At 42.1% G+C, this 19,227-nt stretch overlaps 2 protein-coding genes across 4 annotated transcripts in view; both read left to right on the top strand.

The window, feature by feature from the left end:
* The first annotated feature begins 2,387 nt into the window (after positions 1-2,387).
* On the top strand, positions 2,388-8,580 carry slitrk3a (SLIT and NTRK-like family, member 3a). 3 transcript variants are annotated; one of them, XM_074679679.1, is made up of 3 exons: positions 2,388-3,172; positions 3,864-3,952; positions 5,701-8,580. In XM_074679679.1, the coding sequence occupies exon 3, from the start codon at positions 5,759-5,761 to the stop codon at positions 8,471-8,473; it is 2,715 nt and encodes a 904-aa protein (XP_074535780.1). In that variant the 5' UTR covers positions 2,388-3,172; positions 3,864-3,952; positions 5,701-5,758; the 3' UTR covers positions 8,474-8,580. The 3 variants fall into 3 exon arrangements, with proteins under 3 accessions (XP_074535780.1, XP_074535781.1, XP_074535782.1); XM_074679680.1 differs by lacking the exon at positions 2,388-3,172 and adding an exon at positions 3,354-3,480; XM_074679681.1 differs by lacking the exons at positions 2,388-3,172; positions 3,864-3,952 and adding an exon at positions 3,967-4,339.
* Positions 8,581-14,243: 5,663 nt separating this feature from the next.
* The window catches only part of si (sucrase-isomaltase), an 83,470-nt gene continuing 78,486 nt past the window's right edge, over positions 14,244-19,227 (top strand). The window contains exon 1 of the mRNA XM_074679429.1: positions 14,244-19,091. The gene's annotated coding sequence lies outside the window, so the exon portion shown is untranslated. The remainder of the gene's footprint in view (positions 19,092-19,227) is intronic.

The raw sequence follows: 19,227 nt of genomic DNA on the forward strand, positions 1-19,227 counted from the left end.
GTTTGATTTAATGTCTCATTAGACAGTTAATGAAGTAATTTCACCTAAATGACAAAAGAGACTAATCTGATCCTTAATGACTTTGTCTTCGATAACAAATCAAGAGTCATGCCAGGTCCAAAACGGATCCAGTCATTGCATTTCTGAAAGCCATTAGGGTAATCTGGTTAAGTCAAAATACTTGGTGAAGGTTATGAAAGATCAGGGATTTACTGGAGAAGACATGATTTTTTATTTTTGTTGTGTGACCTCAACTCATGAATTAAATAAGATGCTGTTATGCTTTTTGGAAAAGTGCCTGTGTGATCTATGTAAATACACTCCTCATGACTTTATCTATTTGTGCAACATTGTCACTCACTGTCAAGATTTTCATTTCAGAGCTAGAGCTTTTGTTTTGGCATGACACTTGTCAAACCCCAAAACCCAAACAGATCAATGTCCAATTTTTGCTGTGTCACTCAAAGTGTAAAAGTCTAACTGATGATCTCATTAGCCCCGGTCTGTAATCTTAAGGTTTAGCACTGCTTCATGGTGACAAACTGGCCTGTCCGTGTCATGTGAGCCTTACAAGGGGTTTGTAGTGGCCTTATGTCATTCTGTTTGACATCAGCTGACAGGCTGAAGGAGTGAATGATGGCTTTTTGTGAAGAAGAATGGCAGCTTTACAGACCACCAGCTGCTCCAAAACACTCATCTCTAATCCCACAAGAACTGCTCGAGTACGTCGGAGTGTCTCATGAATGTTGGTAGAGATTGGTGACTGTGTCCTTGATTTTGTTTAAGACCACAGCTAGGGTCTCATAATTGATATAGTGGAGATAAGGCTGTTTGACATCTGTGAATGGAAATGTAATGTCGGCAACATGATGACAAACAGTCTCTCAAAGACTTGCTGAATTTTGTTTTAATCCGCCTTGAATTTGATCTCCTCAAGGGTTTCAAACAGGATAAAGGTTTTCTCTAATCCTAATTTCAGGTATAATCCTGCAGGTCAGTAGGTTATGCAACTCATTTTTGAGCTGGGGTAAACCAATCTTGTACTTGTTTCCCAGGTATCATTGGTTTTACCCTCATGACAGAAAACTACACAAGGTATCGCTGTTTTCTGTGCCACATGTTGGCATAGATGACATACAAAGATAAAGAATCTCATACATACGACAATTGCTGACGTGAAACGCTTACACAACTGGTAGTTTTTCAAAGGGTCCCAATCTAATCCTACATCCTCAGGGAATCTTTAAAAAGTTTAAAGAGAACAGAACTACGCTTACACTGATTTACCAGACCTTCAGTCAGAGTTTATTGACTTTTTTATTCACATGGGGGGGGGGGGGACTATCTGAGCCAACAGGAAAAAAAAATGTTCAGGCATTTTCTAAAAAGGCCAGGTCACTGGGCAACCGTCAGAGATCATTTTAGAAATAACAGACTTTACCTTATGATTTTATCTTACATGAGCTAAAATGTCCTTCCTAACCTTGCAGCTTGTGCTTTTTATCCTCTACAAAAAAAAAAAAAAAAAAACGTGTTTCATGTAACATTAAACGCAGTAAGCTGTATTTTATGAGCTCTGTGCAAAAAAATGTAAATGCTTAAAGGTAGGCTTGTTGATCTTGTTGATTATTTAGTCCATGTGTGGGATTTTCAGACCCCTAGAGAACTCATGCCCCCTCAAAATTTACCCCTATGGTTAATGTATTTATCATCTAAAGGAAAAAAAAACCTACTACATTGCAAATAATCTGCTTGTATTATTTGCCTTTAAGAGTCAAACGTATGTTTAATAACATTAAGGATTAGAAGATTTACAGGACAGTTGGATTCAATAGATTGTTGTGTACCCCAGTGCACATATAATCTGTGCCTTTTAAGACAACAGTTTTCTGGCAGTACAGTGTTTTAGCTGCTATGAATATGGCAAAAAAAAAAAAAAAAAAAAAAAAGATTCTTTCTCATAAGAACAACTCGTGATGGAGTCCCGGTCGTGCTTGTGAGATCTAGCTCTGCTCGATGCTCACTACACGGGCTTGTGTTGCCCGCTGGAGGCGAGGCGGGGGAAAGCACGCAAACGGTGGGGAAAGACGAAGCGCTCCGTATTTCCCTGCCTGTCTCCCCTGCTTGCTGTAGAAACCCACGACCACCCTATCCGTCTCCACAGCAGACAGGGGAGGCATTGGCTGTATGAGGGCTGCCAAAACTACATTTTACTCAGAAAACTCCGCTCAGCAGAAAATAAATGGGTGTCACTGTGATAATTTTAAGATTTATCTCAATTCTGAATAATAGAGAGAGGGAGAGGGAGCCGTCTTGCTGTCATCCACAGGTCTGACAGTCCCACCCCGCACCACGCGCTCCATGACTCGTATTTATTTATATATTTGTCTAGATGCGCGTCGCCGCTAAGAAAGCCAGAGCTCTCCTCACCCTCTCCTCTCTTCACTTCGCTTCCTCTCCTCCACTCGACAGCATCCAGAACTATAGCACAACCGTCCCCATCACTCTTTCCCTCCTCTCCTCCTCTTTCTCTCACCGCTAGATCTCTCTCCACTGCGTCTCTCACCCCTTGGCTCCCCTTCCACACCACCACCACCACCTCCCCGGCTCAGTCCCTCACTCCTCTCTGACGCACGACAGGGAAACGGACCCGCAAAAATGAAGACAAAAATAAATAAATAAAAAGCAGCAGCTGACCCACGCGTCAATATGATCAACACACTCCTGCTACCGCCTCGCCGGACAGAGACACGGTCCTGAAACCGAGAGGAGAGCACTCTCACCCGGCTGTACAGTTGTTGAACGCTCGCCCGAGAAGGGGGTGCGGAGGCGACGGCGGCGGAGGAGAAAGAGGAGGAGGGGGATAGGAGAGGAAGAGGAAGCGGACTGGCACAAGTCGAGGGCTTGCATTTTAAGCAAACTACTTAGAAAAAAAGGAGACGAGAAATAAGGGGAGAGAGTCAGAGTCACCGGAGAGCAAGAGTGGGGGAGATTGCATTCCTATCACGTCTTCATTCCTCCTCTCTCCTCTCTTTTGCCTCAGCCACTGAGAGAGGGTAAGAGAGGGAGAGAGGGAGAAAGACAGAAAACGAACAGGAGAGAGAGATCTAACAAGATTCATAGTGCTTTTTTTTCCACCTCCGATGCTTTCCAATCGCGGTCCCAAACTAAGGTGAGTGCTTTGGCTGTTTGTTTTGGAGTGCATCATGAGGGAAATCTTATGCAGATGTGTGTGTGTGTGTGTGTGTGTGTGTGTGTGTGTGTGTGTGTGTGTGTGTGTGTGTGTGTGTGTGTGTGTGTGTGTGTGTGTGTGTTGTATGCTTATGTGTCTGCGTAGCCACGGACTTAAAAGGGAACATCAGGCACTCCGTAAGCAGGATAACGGATCGCAGAGATCCAGTCGACTGATCAATAGCTGTTTGTTCTTTATTCACCGTTTCCCTGACAATGTCACGACGGAAGGCTACTGCATTATGCTTGGCATGTATTTCAATAAGCTATCTCCTATCTCTGCTCTATTGACAGCGGGGTTGTTTAGTGATAAATTCCATTAATCGTGGGTAGTATTTCTTTTCCAGCACGGCGACGTGAGATTTTAGATAACATAATTCTTAATAACTTAGTTTGACGTGAATTTATGCTTGAGTTCTGTTGTTGGGTCATTCTGAATTTGTCACTTTAATTCATGTTAGTATACGAGGCTGTGGAGGATCTCTCCAGCTTGGCTTTGAATCTGTGGCTCATTCACATGCGCATCTCTCCCCTCTCCCTGCTCTCTCTCCCATCTATGTCCTTCCCATTCCTCTCATCCTCTCCTCCTCTGACGGCTCCGTCACCCCCTTTTCTTGTCCTCTTCCTCGCAGCCCGGCATCGGACGGTGAGCGGGACGCATCGGGCAACAGCAGAACACACCGCAGGAGGATATGTGAAGTTGGAATCCCACTGAAACTAAGTACGTAAATCGTCTGACTTCAGACACCTCAAGGGAATGCAATGTGGCACGATTTTTTTTAATTGCCATAAATCTCGTTATTACTTTTTTCGACGTCGCATCTGCGTTTTTTGATCTCTGCGGTGGAGGCGGGATCGATAAATCCTGGAGGATTACGCACGGAGAGGGGAATGAAAACAGTGAATTCTGCATTCTGGAAATCAAACAAGGATTTTCTTCCCTTTTTTGACAACATCTTTTTGGGGAGTAACCGTTTTTTCTTCCCTTTCTACTTCCCTTTTTTTGCTGCTGGGCTTTGTTTTCAGCACCATGGAGAGTGACTTTCTGTTAGACGGTCCCAAGACTTGGATTTTCAGCATCGTCGTCTGAACGGACAGCGCCGTATGTGTGCGTATGTGAGAGTGTGCGTGTATGAGTGTGTATGAGCGCGCGCGCTGGTGTATGAGAAGTGACAGCCTGCTGCAAAGACATTTGCTGTGTAAGTGTGTGTGCTTGCCAGTGAATGACTTTCTCATATAACTCACGAAATCTGCGATAACCTCATCGTTGTAAATCAAAGGGAGTTTGTTATTATTATTATTATTATTATTATTATTATTATTATTATTATTATTATTATTATTATTCGGCCCCAGGGCAGTCCGTTCCACTCAAATACAACCTCCACCAACAGAGCTTCCCGGACCAGCGGCTTCATCGTCTGCGATTTTTACTCGTGCCTCCACTCCTTAACATAAATAGAATCACCAATAGTGAAGACCAAGGAAAGTTGAATCGATTTTCTTTTTCTGGTTAATTATAAACTAAATTACAGTGCAAAAGTTTACATGGTTTGTACGTAAAGGGCTTACAAAGGAGAAATAGCTGTTGGAAAAAAGCAGAGGCTTTCTTTTTTTTCCTGCACGTCAGGATCATTGAACTGAATGGACTATTATCCTTCCCTTCTTCCTTTTTGACATGAGTCTGACGGCTTTTCAATGCTGAATAACGCTCATGTAGCATTATAGCCCCACGGGAGCTTTTCTCTGCTTTTTTAAGCGTGTGTTTTCCCTGATTTTCACGAGTTGAAGAGCGCACATATTGATATGTTGCGGTCATACTTAACGTGATGGATGTGCTGCAAGTCCTCCAACAGTTCTCATCTCGTCCCGGCAACGGTGGCCAGGCTGACACCTTTTCCATTCCACCCTCTCCCTGCATAAGACCTCCAATGCACCGCTCTTTTCTGGACTCCCATTTATCGAGAGGGATTGAGGTCCCCGTTATGTAATAAACACAACCCAGGACGGTGTCTCCTCTCCACTAACCTCGCCCACTTGCTACTGCCTTCGTTTATTCACGGCGATAAGCATCTCTGAGTTGATTTATTACGACCTTACCAGCACATCTGCTGTATAATAAATGGGTTTTCCCCTAATACACTGACGTTAACAGTCTGAATGCAGAGATTTGTTTGCGTTGCTGAGTATCACATCACCCACCCAAGAGTGCTGGCATATCAATTTTTTTGAGAGCCAGAATTTTTTCAACATCTTAAATAGTGTTGAATGTTAAAATATTATACACTGATGTTCACCCCAAAGTTTTTATTGCACTGACCCCCACAACCTCACCCCTCCTCCGCCTGCCTATCCCTCACCTACACTCACTTTGTGAAAGTGTGCATGTGTTCTTGTTTGTTCATTTGCATCCACAATCCCCATTTGTATGTGTCATTTGATTCATTATCCCTCTGTTTTGTGTTGCAGTGGTGTGAAGTGGCTCTGTCCCTGGAGCCAAGACTTCATCCCCTTGGTGTCAGCAAGGATGCTGTGGGTTACCTTGCTGAGCACCATAGCCTTAGGATGGACCACCCCAATCCCACTACTGGAGGACTCGGAGGAGATCGACGAGCCCTGCTTCGAGCCCTGCTACTGCGAGGTCAAAGAGGGCATTTTTCACGTCCACTGTGACAGTAAAGGATTTACAAATGTCAGCCAGATCTCCCAGATGTGGAGTCGGCCATTCAAACTCAACCTGCAGAGAAACTCCATGAGGAAGCTTTACTTTAACAGCTTCCTCCATCTAAACAATGCCATATCCATTAATCTGGGTAATAATGCCTTGCAAGATATCTATGCCGGAGCATTCAACGGATTAGGAATACTCAAACGGCTGTTCCTACATGAAAACAAACTTGAGGTTTTCCGAAATGACACTTTTTTGGGGTTGGAGAGTTTAGAGTATCTCCAAGCGGACTACAATGTTATCAAACGGATTGAAAGTGGTGCATTCAGGCATCTTCACAAACTGAGAGTGCTCATACTTAATGACAATCTCATCCCTGTGCTCCCAAATTATCTTTTCCGGTCTGTGTCACTCACGCATCTGGACCTAAGAGGAAACAGACTAAAGACATTGCCATACAAAGGCACACTGGAGTACATTGGGAGGAGCTTAATGGAAATCCAGCTGGAGGAGAACCCCTGGAACTGTGTGTGTGAGATTGTTCAGTTGAAAACATGGCTGGAGAGGATCCCTTACACAGCACTGGTTGGGGAGATCACATGTGAGTACCCATTCCACTTACATGGAAAAGACTTGAGGGAAATTAAGCGCAGTGAGCTTTGTCCGCTACTCTCTGATGCAGAGATCGAGGCCAAGCTGGGAATTCCCAGGGTCCCATTCAGCAACGAGAACACATGGCCTACAAAACCTTCCTCCATGCTCTCCTCCTTCCATAACACAGCCTCTTCTGTGGAATACAAGGAAAGAGTTGTCAAGCCTACCAAACGACCTCGGCCCACCAAGAACCCTCCAACCCCTCGTAGCATCTACCCAGGCATCAATCAGCCCCCTATTGCTGGCTACCAAACAAGACCTCCCATCCCAATAATCTGTCCAACTGGATGCACATGCAACCTTCACATCAATGATCTGGGACTAACAGTAAACTGTAAAGAGAAAGGCTTTCATAACATCTCTGAGCTCTTACCTCGGCCTCTTAATGCCAAGAAATTATATCTCAGTGGGAACCTTATACAGAAAATCTACCGCTCTGATTTCTGGAACTTTTCAAGTTTGGATTTACTGCATTTAGGGAATAATCGGATATCATACGTCCAGGAGGGGGCTTTTATCAACCTGCCAAATTTAAAAAGCTTATACCTTAATGGGAATGACATTGAGAGGCTCACCCCTGGGATGTTCAGAGGGCTGCAGATGTTAAGCTATCTTTATTTTGAGTATAACGTCATCCGTGAGATACAACCTAACTCCTTCTCCATGATGCCAAACCTCCAGCTGGTTTTCCTCAATGACAATCTATTGCGCTCCCTCCCAACTGATGCCTTTGCTGGCACCAACCTTGCACGACTCAACCTCCGCAACAACTACTTCCTTTCCCTGCCTGTGCGAGGTGTTCTTGAACATCTGACCTCCATCGTCCAGATTGACCTACACCAAAACCCCTGGGACTGCTCCTGTGACATCATTCCACTCAAACAGTGGCTGGAAAAGCTCTCCTCTGTCATTGTGGTTGGAGATGTCTTCTGCAAGACTCCTGAGTTTGCTACTGGAAAGGACCTGCGTTCACTGGAGGTTGAAGTCATCTGTCCTGAGCTGAAGTACTCTTCAGGCCCCTCACCGGCTCTGCCTGGTGGGGATGACCTCACCACCGGGAGCTCTAACATGGGAGAGGCAGGAGGGAGAGGAGCGGTTCCGCTATCTGTCCTCATTCTGAGCCTTCTCATCCTCTTCATCTCTGCTGTATTTGTGGCTGCTGGTTTTTTTGCCTTTGTTCTGCGTCGCAGGAAGAAGCTGCCCTTCCGGAAACGTTCTGAGGTCGATCTAACAGGGATTCAAATGCAATGCAGGATTTTTGAGGACCCACCTAGACAGAGTTGTGCTGGTAACACTGGCACACCGGAAAAACCAACACCCAGTATGCACACGCATACTCACACTAGTCACACACATGCCCACGGTCACGTTTATGACTACATTCCTCACCCTGTGACTCAAATGTGTAACAACCCCATATACAAGCCGAGGGAGGGAGAAATAGCGGAGGAAGACAGAGCGCAGTTTTCAGAGAAGAAAGACAATGGCACCAGTAGCAACAGCAACTATAGAACCTTATTAGAGAAAGAGAGAGAGTGGACCTTGGCCGTCTCCAACTCTCAACTCAACACCATTGTCACAGTCAACCACACAACAGCTGACATGGCAGGATTTCATGAGAACGGAGGGCTGTGCCCCACAGTAATTGACAGTCAGAGGCCCACGCCAACAGTGGGCTTCGTAGACTGTTTGTATGGGACCGTACCCAAACTAAAGGACATGCATGTGGCGCATGCACACCCACCAGGCATGCAGTACCCAGATTTGCAGCAGGATGCACGGCTAAAGGAAACATTGCTTTTTACGGCGGGGAAAGGCTGCTACCCTGACCCGTCCCAAAGCGAGTACCTCGAGTTAAGGGCCAAACTTCAAACCAAGCCGGATTACCTCGAAGTCTTGGAAAAATCTTACCGGTTTTAACATCTTTAGCCCATGGGAAAAAAAAGCAAAACACAAAATCAACACTCACTTCTCCACTCTCAAAACAAAATCACCCAAAACCAGTTAAAAAAAAAAAACAACAAAAACAATAACTTGAAAAAGCAGCATGAGAAAAAAGAAATATTACAATACAGTACAACACAGTTCCCCCCAATCACTTTGGAGGAGAGGCCATTCTCAGATATTTCAATGAAGTGCCTTTTTTTCAGAGTAGCCAGCAATGTCAACAGCCGTTATTTTTATAATATATAAATATCTCTATATGCCCGAGAGAGCAAAATGGGAAAAAGAGGGGCACTGGGGAATAAAAACATACAAAACATCCTAAAGTACATCTCTCATGAAAAACCCTTTGATGGAGTTACCATGGTGCGAAAGACACACGGGAGCTGGACGTCTCCCTGACTTGGGGTTTCCTTTCTGTCTCTTTTACCCCTGACTAGGATGAACAAACACCCGGGGACCGTGCACATAAAGTTTGTAGGCAATGATGGAGAGAGAGAGAAAAAACTATATATTAAAATGAACTGCAGTTTGCTGCATGCACTCGCTTCAGTGCAGGAAGCGAGGGGATTTACTCATAACTACCACACCACATTATGAACAGAGATACTGCAACGCATTTACAGTTCAGTGTTCTATTTAATTTTTATATCTTATTAATATGGTTATTACTATTAATGAGGACTTCTGTCTATATCAGGGTGCTTCTCGTAAAAAAGGACGCGCCGACGTACGGATGGTTAAACATTTGTGAATATTATTATAAGACAACGCTCAAGGTTTTCTGGATATTTCCATGCACTTTGTTGATCCCTCTTCCATTGCTTCTGGATTCCCCATTGTCACCCACTAACGGCTTTGTAGGAAGCACTTTTAATGTTTTCTCTCTCACAAAGATTTGAAGAAAAATGTGCATATATTTATTCTGTAATTTCAGTGAAGAATTTAATTGTAAAGGTAATGTTAAATCAATGTATAGTGATTATGCGTCTGGTATAGCCTTCTTAATAAAAACAAACTCTTCAATCAAATGATGAAAGGGTTGATGCCACGGAACCTGTGTGTCCGGCGCTGTTGACAGGCTGTGTATTTGGTGTCTTGTTTCAATGGCATGTTGGAGCTGTGGCCAACCATCATGAGATAAAGCTGCTGGAGAAGGGAGAATAGCTAGTGAACCAACAGAGTGCTAGACAGAAATGTAGTGGAGGGCAATAACATTTAATCTCATTTCAGCTCATTATTTTTGGATTAGTATGGAGGTAATTTATGTTTTGGGGCAAGGCACTTTTTTCTTCAGAGAAATAATACATCTGTGTGTCTATTTGTTATCTGCCCTATGATTTCCCCATGCTGGTTATCAGAGCGCACAATTTTTATTTGCCACTACATTACTGCTCCTGGTTGGATGTAACTTAAGAGTTAAAAGACTCAATGCCAGAACAAGTTAAGTTCCTGCTGCTGGTTTGAAAGTGGGTGATATCATAGGATATACCAAATCAGCGAGGCATGCTGCAATTTTAATTAACTTAACGGGTACTGCTGATGTAGGCTAATTAACAGTAATTGGGAGGCTGTGAAAAAGTGATTGGAAGTCACTCTTTGAATTTGTGCATCTAATTTTTCTGACTCCCTCCGAAGTAGCACTTTGGACTTAGTCCACTGGGGGGAGATAATAAGGTGTTCAGGTTCACTGGGTATTGAGTAGATTGGTTGCAGTTACAGTATAATGTAATGCACAAAATGCTTATCCTAAGAGGTCATCAAGCCTTGTATTTTTATGAACTGTTTTCAAAGTATCTATATAAAACCTTCAAGTTGCAAAGCCAGTTTTATTCATTCCAGCACATTTTCACATGTTAAATGCTTTTTTTTTTTTTTTTCGTTTCACTTGATTTATTTCAACCAATTGTCTGGAAAATGGCAGAATAAAGCAGCTCTATCAACAAAATAAAACTTTATTTTCAAAGAAATAAGCTTTATAATGCTCTTGCATATTGGTATATTAAGTGTTGGGTTGCTGATTGTCAACATCTCCAATAGTATTCATCTTGAGAAGTCTGTATTCCCCAGAAAACCTTAACTGCTCAATTGTTTTGCTGTCACATTTGTAGATATTTTGTGTTTGACTGATTCATATTTTGGGACCAAATAGCACAAGCGGACAAAAACAAAGCTAGGAGCAGCTGTGAAGTAATTACTGTGTTAATTGTACACATAGTGCTATTCTTCTCTTCTTGAAGGGGAGTTTTAACTTAGGGAAGACATGATACAAACTTGGTGCCTGTAAATTTGGGGTTAGGTGCATTTTTTTCTTTTTTTTTTTTTTTTGCTTCGAAATAGGCTTGATAAGCATTTTGCTTTGGCATTTATAGGTTTTTAAGAGGCACTGTTCCTTGTTAAAAATGGATGTTAGAGTTACTCGGATGTATCAGCTTAAACTAAGAGGAAGATATGTCGCAAACCATATACTTCCAAAATAAACAGTGCTGCCCTTGGCTAGTTTATTTAAATAGTTAGCTCATCAGTGACCTAGTCATCACTAATATGGAAAGATTACCTTGTGTTGTGTTTAATGTTTTATTTCTATTGTTGCTCAAATGAGTGAAGGTCACCTTGATATAAAGCCTTTGTTAGCATATAACATTATGCCAAGGCTCTTTCTACTTATACAATGCTGTACCTCCATATTCTGCTGCCCCACCTAATTTTCTGCTCTTGTTTAACTTTAAAAATTCACACGCAAACACACCCAGACACACATAAAGCCTTCCTTTCCCTGACCAAGAGGTTAGACTATGTGGTCAGCATTTCCAGTGTGCACTCAGTTTGATTAAAATTATAATGCATTACTCTGTTAACCCCGACCCTTCACGTCAACCCCTCCCCCAAATGAATAAATAAATAAAGTTTTTGGATCATTGATGGTTTTGTTATACTCCCATATCTAGGTAACCTCCTATCCTCTCTACCCCCCCCCCTCCCCCCCCCCTCCATATTTCACAAATGAGTGCTGGGCTTTTGTCCCATTATACCATGCTGAGTGGTTTTATCCCAATAAATCCTCTTGTTATCCTGCACTAATATCTCCAAGTGATTTCATCCTTTAGTGGAGTATTAGATAGGGGCAACCAATGCGCTCTCAGGTTGGCTAAATGTTTCTTTTATGTGTGAAATGTAAACATGCTCTGCTGGTTTGAATTGTCCTCTATTATCTCAGTGATATTTGAATTTTGCAGTGGAGTTAACCTTTCCTTGAACATCTCTCTTGAGGTTTGCTCGTTGGCAAGACTTCAGTATGGTAAACGCAGTGTGTGCCTTCTCTTCTGTCCTTGTCTTTCACCGTGTCTCTGTCCCTGCAACATTTTTTCCCTGTCTCTTTCAAACCATGTAATCCTTTGTGTCACCTGTTCTTCTCTCATGCTGGCATCATGTCGTTTATTTGGGCCACTACTGTTCATGCATTCTTAGGCCAATGTCTTAGCTTGCCAAAGATCTGGTTGTGACCAGTTTAAGCAGATTTGAGAGAAAGTATGATGAAGGAAAAATTCCCTTCAAAGACAGTTTTTCATCTCAATTTTGGGTTCTTTAAACTGTTATCTAATATCTGTGCAACTTAGTAATCTACCTTGACTTCCCTGCTCAGTTTCAAGCTGTGTTCATTTTATTCAGACAGACTGTGCTGAAAAAGTGGTTAAATTTGTTTCTTTGGACACAGTTAAAGGGAACAGGACACATTAAATACAATGAAACTCTGGCACTAATTTGTTGTGCAATTAGTTTTCCTTTTCTTTGTTTTTTGTTTTTTTGTTTCCTCTTGAGTTGCATTGCTTTTCTTGTATTTGAGTTAAACTGTAAGAGAGCCTGGAACACTTCCCTTTAGGCGTGTATCTTAAAGTTTAATTAGAACATAATGCAGGGTGCAATGCAGCAACATATCCCTTTAAACCAACACTTTGAGACAGTCTTTTCAAATTGGATTCTTTAAGAGATGTGAAGTAATGTAAGCCTTTCGGGAGAGCTTCTGCAGACCCTCACACCATTTCACAGCAGCCATTTGTTGTCAGTGTAAAATAAGTGGGTGTTTTGTGTGTGTGTGTGTGTGTGTGTGTGTGTGTGTGTGTGTGTGTGTGTGTGTGTGTGTGTGTGTGTGTGTGTGTGTGTGTGTGTGTGTGTGTGTGTGCATTGAGTAGAGGCAAGGACCTGGGTGTGACTCTGTGGATTTCTTGTGCACTTTTAAGATGGTCTCCAGGGAGGTGGTTTCATGTGTGGTATGATGTAATGTTTTCTTCCTCTCATTCCCACAGGCATTTTTGCATTGGGTATTTTAAGCCACAACAAAAAAGATGTCAGTCGTCAGTTTTTCTTAGTTTGTTTTCTCTATACACATTTTTATATGAGATTGAAAACACATTTTTATGTGTTTCTGTGCTCTTGATTTTCTTTACCCTATCATTAAATGAGTACCTCAGAGTCTTGATTACCCCAGGCATGGTTTGGAAAGGTAGCACTGAATGAACAGTGAAAGAGGGGAAAAAGAGTGTTGAAGGGATCAGTTTGAGAGTACGACTGATGGGAGGGGGAGTACTGACAAGAGGCTTAGGGAAGGGTGAGAGAACATGGAGTTGTCAGGAGAGGATTGTGAAGGATGTGCCACTTAGAGAAAGTAGGGATTCTTTTTTTCTTTTCTTTTGTCGCTGAAGGAAGCTGTAATTGTCCAATTAACCAAAAGGAGAGAGTCCAAAGAAGAGAGAAAGCACATTATAAAGCCACTGATAGAGGCATGCAAGCACTTAGATTTGGCATCACTTATGTATGCATGTGTTTTGATATGCTTTTGCCATTTGGGGAATAGGGAATTATCTTCAATGTGCTGAAAAAGCCAATCTGTCTCTGGCCGTGGTGCTGAAGTTGCAGTAAACTGCAGGTGCTGCGAACAAGAAGTCACATTCCACTTCTTTGGAGCATGTGTGTTTGTTTATGTGGTTAGAAATGTGGCTCTCTTGTGTATGTGTCTAAAAGCTTAGAAGTTCTGAGAGATTATGCTGATGGCACATTTGACTTTTTTTCTTTGTGGTGTTTTAAGTTCTGTGGAAACTTCACTTTCAGTTTTACATATATGCTCTACATCCAGTGCTACATAACAATACTATATCAATAGCATGTGGACTGTGAAAGCTCTTCAATTTGAAAACAAAAAAAGAAAGACAGCTAAAGACCTACTTTTTTCATGGTTATGTACAATTATAATTTGTAACTAGAACAAATGTTGTGCTTGAAGACAACAAAAAAGCTTAAGAAAGAGGGAAATGGGTTGAGAACCATTTGCTTCAAACCAGTTTCTATGGCTCTGAAATCATGAGAAACCCTTAAACACAATCACTTGACTTTGCTGCAGTGCAGAAGCTCAACTGACCCACTATGTTCAAAGGGGAAGACGGGAGAGAAGTGGGGCTGCAGAAAGAGAGGTAGAGAGTGAGTGTGCATGTGTGATACAGAGAGAAAGGGGTAACTCAACCCTCTGCTACTTCTGCTGCTGTGTGCGCCATAAAAGTCATGAGTTGGTATTGTTTGCCTTGTGAATTCTGGGTCCTTGGGGATTGTGGCCCTCTATCCTGTATGAAAAAAAAAATCTGCAAGTTTGGGAAAGTTGCAGTCATTTGTGCAGCTCAGCACTGTGCTGTACAGTCTTAGCTCCAGTATGTAGGAGAGATTAGCAATCTGTGTCGTTATCACTCACTTCGGGGGGGGGGGGGGGGGGGGGGGCATAATTTTATAAAGTAAAATGGAGCATGGTGTCCCTGGCTGGTGTTCTGGATAGCCCATCTCTCTTTGTTCTGCAGTGTGGGGCCTACTTTGTGGAGAATGGCCTGTAGTTAAACTGACAGCACTTTTTTTCTGCATCTTTATTTATGCTTTGAGCTTTGGCAACTTATTTCTTACGTCACCGTCGCTCAAAACCTGACCAAGTCTATCATCTCATGGCCTGTTTCTTAGTATCATGAGGACTGCATTTCTCCTCTATTACACTTTTTTTTATTATATAACTCCCTCCTTTCACACTTGACGGCATTGTAAGCTATGATTAATTTACTTGTGCCAGTACGTCTGTCCACTCATATATATTTATCTTTAGAACTCAGATAAATCCAAGTGCCAGCTGTTGAACTGCTGACCTTTATTCTTGTCGGTATTTTGGGGCACTCTGTAATATTCCGCTGATACCACTTTAGATTCACTTTAGTTCACACATGTGACCTGAGCTTTGCTCCAGCTGACTCATTTTGACTGCTTTTTGCCTACGTGTGTGTGGTTATGTGTCCACTTTTTGTGGACACATAACCACACACCACCACCAGGTGCATTTTCTTTTTAGATGCTGCTCTATCAAATCCACAAGTGACCGGCCAAATCTGTGTCTGTAGCACAGAATAAGACAGCTCTTTGTCTTTTTCCACTGAAGGGATGTTACATGTCTGCTGTTTCAGGGCTGTCATTTTGCTGCCTTGCTTGCAAAGCTAAGTGTGAATTAAATTGTTAGTCTGACTACCACAAGTCTTATTGTTGGTGCTCCTGCTTGCTTTTGTGGGTCGTATTAATTTAGCACTGCATCACAAACCATAAGAGACTCTTCACAATAGGTTCTCATTTAAGCAAGATGTTTTATTTAGCCATGTAAAACTCTATTCACTGAGGTTTAATTAAGAGGAAATGTAGTAAAAGATAAAAGAGGACTGGAGTCTTTTTGTGCCTGCTTTCAAACTTTGAAATTCAGCTGCTCTGCTCAGGTTGTGAATCGTTTGCTTGGCCAAGGCCACCTGCTGGTGGCTGGTGTAGCAGACGCTCCTGGTTATTTAAAGCGCATAATGCCAGTGATGTAAAAGCAAAGGGCTTAGTTCTGCTGCAGATTTAGAAAAGATCTGGTATTTGGAGATTTAAAGGAAGCAAAATGCATCCCCTGTTTTAAAAATATCACTACCAAAGGTCCAGTTAGATTTATGCAAGTTTAACAATCCCTGAATATTGTGTGGACCGTTTTGCCAGGGCACAAATTTCATGTGACATTAAAGTTATGAATAAAAAGGAAAGTAGAAGCATAGAGGATAGAGGGAGAGAGAAAAAAAGGAAATGCCTTCATATTCTGCTCTTTGGGTGAACTAATTGGCTGTTTGTTTGATAGTGAACAGAATCAAACTCAAAAATGCAGCTGAGACATACATAAAGTGCATTAGCATGTGAAATAAATGATTTATTTTCCAGGCTGGGTCAATGTGATTCTAAGCTGAACTCGTAAGGGTCAAGTGTGATGTAATGTCTTGTTGCACCTTGAACGTGAACATACTGCTGTTATATATGGTTTTGGATATGAATAATATATGAGTATTAGCATGCACACACAAAACACTTCTCATCTGCAGGAAAAACTGCAACTTTGCTACAATGAGTAAAGCTGACTTACACTTTTTTTGTGAAAATGTGGTTGTGTAGTGATGCAATCAGCCCACCTCTGTTGTGTAGGTATGCGAGTGCATGTCTGTGCAGGTGTTTATGTATATATTTGTGTTACTGGCTCTGGCTTTACGATCAGCTTGCTGACAGTGATTAGCCCCAGGCTATGGTTGAAGCAGGAAGAGAAAGGGAGCAACAGAGGAGGGGAAGTAACAGAGGAGGAGAAGCTGGAAGGTGTAATTTAGGCATAAGGTGCACTTAACTGAGCTGCATTAGAAATAATAGATTTTCTGTTTTGCAATGATGGGATGATCGATTGCTGAACTATGACTGACTATTGCTAAGAATCTTGTTTGATTTGCTTTTCTTTTCTCATGGTTTTATCCACATCTTATCCTCTTTAGAGTCATTCTTGATATAATGCAAGCATTGAAGTAAACATTTATAGGTATTAATCATTGAAAACATTGTAACTGCTCTGTTATGTATATCTGACTGCTCTAAAAACATCAGTAATGCCAACATAACAGTCAATTTTGCTTGTATTAAGATACTCACTTTGAAGACAGCTGTCTACATGGCTGGGTTTTAAATTCCATGTTGTCTATAAGCTTTCGCTAAAATACCACATTCTAACATTAATGAATTGTATGTGTCCCCACTTATGTATTTGTGCCTTTTGGCCTATCAAGATAGACCCCTTGCATGTCCTCGCCCACTGACCTGATGTTAGCAAAACATTTATGCTCTGTTAGTGAGCGTAATGGTGTGTAACATCTCTCTGCACTGCCTGTGTATGGTCGTGACTGTGATTCTCTGTGTGTCATTTTGGCGTGTGTGTGTGTGTGTGTGTGTGTGTGTGTGTGTGTGTGTGTGTGTGTGTGTGTGTGTGTGTGTGTGTGTGTTGTTATGCTAGTGCTCTTTAACTGCAACCACAGCAGAGTGTTGGAGAGATTTGTGGAGATTTTTGCCTAATGAGCAGGGATCACTTGCATTGTTAGCATTAGCTCGACAGTGCAGGAGTTAGCTTAATTAAGGGCTGAGCGCTTTGAGGGGATCAGCACTATCCCACACAAACACACTCAAGATTATACATTTCTATAGGTAATGAGGATCTTAATAGTCGCAAATCCAAAAGTGCAAGGGGAATTTTGAGACAGTTTGTTGAACATTTATTAAATAGGCTGCTGATTTTTTCTTTTGTTTTGTTTTCTTTTCTTTTGTTTTCTTTTATTTTTAGGTTGAGGTAAAGTATGACTTTAATATTCCCAAGGGTCAATTCACATTGCAGACAGTAGTCAACACAATACAAAACAATACACCAGACACAACTTAACGGCAAAAGATCAATGCATTGTCCACTCACAGATCACAGTGGTTACAGATTATTCAAGAAACCAACAGCCGAGAGAATAAAAGACAGTCTTTATCTGTTTGTGCTGCATCTGGAAAGACTGAACCTTCTTCCTGATGGAAGCATCTGAAACTCTCCTTTTAAGGGAGCTGAGGGTCCATAACTACAGCCATAACTACAGAGATGGCTCCTCCTTCATAAATGTGCTGGTGGGGTTGGGGGAAGAGGTAGACAGAAAACTGTTTTGTTGGACATTTGTTGGTAGTTCAGATCAGTCATTCTCATTGCCACCTGTATTAATAATACCCATTTTTACAGCAGAATAAAACATGTTTACTGCCTGGTGGAAAAAAAAAAGGTTTTATTTGTATACCCACTTTGCCAGGATTGAAGTTTTCCATCACTACTTTGTTTTGAATATATTAAGACTGCACAATTTCAATATGTGGGTATATTAAGAGGCATGATGGCCAGCTTGACTGAGAAGTGGACATGCTTTGGCTCTGTGCGTCTCACTACATAGAGCCAACATTTCCAGTAAGGCAGCCACTACAACTGGGCCTCAGACCTCCCAGAGTGTAGAGTCTATGGGATTTCATGATGCTTTTAGATTACATTTACTGGAGTGTTGAATATTTAATGCACTTCATTGACATTTTTCAAGAGTAGAAAAGTAGCAAAAAAAAAGTAGTTTGGTCTACTTTAAAGACATAAATGTGGTAAGACTGCAACTGTTGCCACAAAATGTGTAATGACATTTAAAAACACAAATGCCTGAAGAGCAAAGACTGAAAGAACAAAATTAAAGCTAGAAGTCAGCAAGTGAAAATGTTTGGAAAGTAAAAAGTTTGTGATAGTCTGAATGTAGGAGGAGCATGTATAATTTCTGTGTTGGCGTAAAAACTGAAAAATTTTGACAATAAGCCCTTGTTCTTGTTATTGACACATTCCACTGATGTCTCGGTCTACCAGCTGCTGCCGTATGTGTTTGTGTGCATGTGTTTTTTTTTTTCTCTGAACAATGTCTAGAGAGTATGTGGGTTGTGCAGAGAATCCATAATGCAGCCCTATAATTCAGGCAGAATGCTGATTCATGCTCACAGGCAGGACAAAAGCAGTGTCTTTGCTTTCGCACACTGCAAAGCTGTACGGGTGCTGGTTTAGCAAATCAGCATGCGTGTCTAACATGCCTGCTTTGCTTGCAAGTGTGGAATGTATTCTGAAGATATTTCCTGTCAGTGTGTATTTCTATGTCTCCCTGCAGGGTTATGTGAGTGTTTGTGTGCAGACAGGAAGGCATGCAAGGTGTGCGTATAGTTGTCAGACGGCAAGGGCAGTACCAGGCAGATCTCAGCTGTGTGAGTGAAGCTGAGAACCCTTAAAGAAACACAACCAGACATAGAAGACCAGAGACCCCTGCTATGTGTGTATGCATGAGAGAGGAAGAGAAAGCACAAGGGAGAGGGAGAGTCAGAAAGCGAGATAGAAAAACAGGGGGGGAAGCCCCCCTCCTTTCCTCCCCATAAGCTGCTGTCACTCTTCTCACCACTATCTCCCCTTCCACCCTGCTCTTTTTTTTCCCACCCCTTCTCTCCATTTCGCCTGGAGAGGAGAGGGCAGGGTGTGATAAGAAACCAGGGTGGAAGAGGAGGGGAGAGGGCTAAGATGGAAAGGTGAGGAGGAGGAGAAGAGAGGTTGGGCTGATAAACAGTGTAGACACCGCAGACAAGTGAAATTATGGACACTTTTAAAGAAGACTTAAAATGAATTTGAGAGGAGACGGTGAAGTAAAGGGTAGGAACTATTTTTAAATGTCTGATGTATGAGCATGCTTAACTGCTTCGACTGAGTAATTTTCCGAGCTCCATGAATAATTTGCTCTGGAGAATGATTGAGCATTGGAGAGAAAAGTGAGAGCAGGTGATGACAG

The sequence above is a fragment of the Halichoeres trimaculatus genome, unplaced genomic scaffold (genome assembly GCF_033239565.1).
Source record: "Halichoeres trimaculatus isolate MK-OKI-2021-1 unplaced genomic scaffold, fHalTri1.1 fHalTri1_scaffold_9, whole genome shotgun sequence".
Lineage (NCBI taxonomy): Eukaryota > Metazoa > Chordata > Actinopteri > Labriformes > Labridae > Halichoeres > Halichoeres trimaculatus.